General features: G+C 44.7%; 1 protein-coding gene across 2 annotated transcripts in view; it reads left to right on the plus strand.

Moving 5' to 3' along the window:
* The window catches only part of LOC101858052 (protein FAM43A), a 54,773-nt gene extending 51,194 nt beyond the window's left edge, over positions 1 to 3,579 (plus strand). For both annotated transcript variants that reach the window (XM_005105277.3, XM_005105276.3), the window contains exon 3: positions 911 to 3,579. In XM_005105277.3, the coding sequence (XP_005105334.1) occupies positions 1,343 to 2,590 (1,248 nt within the window). In that variant the 5' untranslated portion in view covers positions 911 to 1,342 and the 3' untranslated portion in view covers positions 2,591 to 3,579. The remainder of the gene's footprint in view (positions 1 to 910) is intronic.
* The last annotated feature ends 296 nt before the right edge of the window (positions 3,580 to 3,875 follow it).

Genomic DNA, 3,875 nt, shown 5'->3' on the forward strand with positions numbered 1-3,875 from the left:
ACACACACACACACACACACACACACACACTCACACACACACATACACACACACACGCACACACGCATGCGCGCACGTGAATTTATTGATCGCCTCCTATCCAACCCTGCAATCTTCTCTTCAGATGTTTAGGTGCTGTCTGTAATCAAATGTGCCGTCGCAATTCAGCTCCGCTGATAAAATTGGCCCTTTTTAAAAATAATAGACTTCATCTATGTTTTTTTCTTCTAGACTGAATCTCATTTGTGTTGTCTTTGTCTTCATGCTGTAACATCACTCCCAGCTTGCGGTTCATTGTCCTTGTGTACTGGTTAAGACCCGAGCCTTGTCGTCCGACGCTTAAGGGTTTGATCCCTGATAGGATTCTGCAGGGTTGTTGTTGTTGTTTTGTTTTTTCTTGAGTGTTTTCAAATCATCCTGAATAGGCTGTGCAGTGTAAAATTTTGATGTAATAATATTTAATTTTGTTGAAAATGTACTCAACAGAAGGAGCTTGCTGACCACTGCACGTTTAAAAAAAAAATTTTTTTCAAGATGTCTCCCTCGGTTAAAAAAGTAGGGTTTTGTTGGGGTTTTTAAAAAAAGTATCTTTCCATGTACCAAACCTTTTTAGCATTGAAACGTGTGACGTATCTGGTGAGCAGAATAGAGTCTGAAATTGATTCAGCCTGATCACAAATGGAAGTGTTGTGACGTAGGTCATTTTGTGGTCGTTTGTGTTTGTCACTTTCTTGATGTTTTCTTTGAAAATCATGTTTCGAATTTCATTCATGCCGATTCCCTTCTTTCCCAGCACAAAATGACAGTCTTTATTGTGTTGATGTGCTTCTCTTTACTTAAACAAACCATGTTATTGCCAGTTTGAAAAAGAAAATAACAATTGTTTTCCTTTCTGTCTCTTTCTTTTCAGATTGTATCGTTTATGCGGATTGAAGTAGCGAAGACTGTACCAACGATCATTGACTAGGACAGGAAGAATGTGTACTCTGAGGTCGCTCAGCTTACTAGGAACTGTGAACTTCGTCACTGGATTTTGTGTGCATCAGAAGACGTTGCTTGGCACGCCTCTTGTGTTTACATACTGAACTCTTGACTGTGTCCTGAGGTGAAGGAGGTACTTATTTGTTTTTCTCCCTTTCCACTGTGACAACGTACACGCAGACTTTGCTTCTCATCCCAGAGCAGTTTTCTGACGCGGACAAAGCGACCTCATAGATATCGCCAGTTGATAGTTTAATTTGTTTCGTTTGAGGTTGAGGTGTTTTTTGCCCTCTCTTTTCACTCCCAAGTTGGTTATTTTTGTGGTATTCTAGAAGGGAAGACAAATCATAACGCCGCCATCATGAATATCTTCGGTTGGCGAAAAAATCTCAACATCAGCGAACAGGACCCCACGCATAAGGTGCGTTACCTAGGCAACGTTCAGACGGCCTTGATGAAAGGTGAAGGTTGCGTGGACAAGGCGGCTGCCGTGATCTGGAGCAATTACATGCGCAGCGAACACCCGGGCATCGAGATGAAGGTCGTCATCACTGGGTCCGGCATGAAGGCCTACACAAAGGAGCAAGGGCTGACGGAGTACCGAGCACATCGCATCTCTTACTGCATCGCTCATCCGGACTACCCAAAACTTTTCGTCTGGGTGTACCGGCACGAGGGCCGGAAGATGAAGATGGAATTGCGATGTCACGCCGTGTTGTGCAAAAACGAGGCTAAGGCTAAAGCCATGGCTTTACAGCTGCACGAAAAGCTCAGCTTCGCCCTCAAAGAATTTCAGCGTGAGAAAATTCGGAAACAAAACTCTCGTCTCGTCTTGCAGCGCACTAACTCGCTTCCCAAAACCGGGTCTATTTTGCCCCTGCGCACGCAGCTTTTGAGCACGGCCAACAACTTCCGGCCGCCCGTTTCTAAATCTCACACAGCGCCCAAACTCGGGGCGATCACCGAGGACGCGGAGGAACCCGAAGAGGAGTTTGTAGAGGAGGAAGAAGAATACGAGGATGAGGAGGCCGTGAACCAGCACATGGTCAGCACCAAGACCAGCGTGTCTGACGAGGAGGACGATGAGGAGGAATACGACGAGAATTTACCTCCCACCCCCGTCAGCGCCGGACCCTCCCCGCCGCGTCTCCTCCACAAAGGCAAGGAGCATCATGATATCCTGGAGGCTCTCAACCTCCAATCAGGAGACGAGTTCCTCCTGGCTCAGCCAATCATCGACCTCGAGGTGGGCAACGATCTGGACGAGCTACGTCGCGACGACGGCGTCCGGTGCTGCCTGCACGAGCGCACAGACTCGGACGAGGAGAGCGCCGAATCGGGATTTCACGATCAGGACACAGGCTTTCCCGAGCAGGATCCGGGTTTTCCCGAACAGGACCCGGGATTTCCCGATCACGACGATGTTCGCGACGGCGGTGAGGCTAGTGGGAAAGGGAAAGGAAACATGAAAGCAAAGAGGATGGGAGGGAAGGATGAGAGGAATGGGGTTGATGAGGAGGAGTTTAAAGACGTTTGTCATTACCCGTCCCTCGACGGCGAGGAGTCGGATTCATCGGCGAACAGTGTCTCGGAGAAAACGAGTTTATAGCGAAAGCTGAAACAAAACTGTACAGATTCTTTACATTGGATTAACTCATTTATTCACTTGTTGTATTCTATGGTTCTTTCATTGAATTGTCATGATGCGCTTACATTGTACACGTAATATGAAAACATTGTATGTAATATTTTAAAAAAGATTGTACGTTAAATGCTCTAGTTATTAAAACATTGTACGTTATATGAAAAAAACATAGTACACGTAACATGGTACGTTTATTTGTTTCCCTACTACGTTCCAGCACAGGGCAGATCTGATTATTATCCTGTATTATATCATAGTAGGCACGATAACTTCATGAATGAAAGATACATTTGTGAAAGCCCATGAGTGCATGAATGATGTTGTATCTCACTTTGTGTGGAGTTACCCAGAAAGGCCAGGTCAAAGCAGTCTGCCTCCTGAATAATTTGAATTGGGACGATTAGGACCTAAAGTATTTACGGTCGTTTAGTAGTCAGTTTGACAGCAGGGGAGTACAGTAGTATGTTGGTGGTTTAGTTAAGGGATTGATGATACGCATATGTTATTATTTTGTGTAACCTGTCAAAAAAGATTGTGTGATATAATTGAGCTGATTTTGTACGTCGTTCGTTACCTTATGTATTGTTCTGTGATGAATAGACAGAATGCATAGATATAACGTTACACATGTAGATACGTAGACAAATTCATAGTTAGATGATAGATATATACATGCAGATACATACGAGGGGATCAAGAAGTCTTTTTTCTTAATATGAAGGAATAATGATAGAGCTTTGCAGCTTGGCACACGTACTTTATTTCTCTACATAGTCACCATGCAGAGTAACGCATTCTGCCACCTCTCTTTGGCCTTCAAAAGTCCTTGAGAAAAAGAAAGACCCAGAATAGGCCCCTAACCAGTCTTCTACAGCTTCACTGGCGTCCTCGTCATGGAAACGACGTCCGTCGAGTGAATTTTAAAATTTAGATTAGGAAACAGAAAAAAAAAAGTCTGAGGAGGTTAGGCCTGGTGAATAAGCTGGGCGTGGCAAGATTTCAAAGCTGCAATGTTCCTTTAGTCTGGACTGCTTGTTGTGCACTCTGCGCAGGGGCGTTGTCATGCACTAGGAGGACCCCATTACGGAGTTCTCCGCGCCTTTTTCTCACCAATTCGGACCACAATTTTATCAGCAAACCCGAGTAGTAGTCTCCTCTGACTGTTTTTCCATTTTCCAGGTAGTCAGTCATGATGATACCTTCACAATCCCAGAAACACGACAGCATGACCTTTCCACTTGACAGTGTT

The sequence above is a fragment of the Aplysia californica genome, unplaced genomic scaffold (assembly GCF_000002075.1).
Source record: "Aplysia californica isolate F4 #8 unplaced genomic scaffold, AplCal3.0 scaffold00461, whole genome shotgun sequence".
NCBI classification, from domain to species: domain Eukaryota; kingdom Metazoa; phylum Mollusca; class Gastropoda; order Aplysiida; family Aplysiidae; genus Aplysia; species Aplysia californica.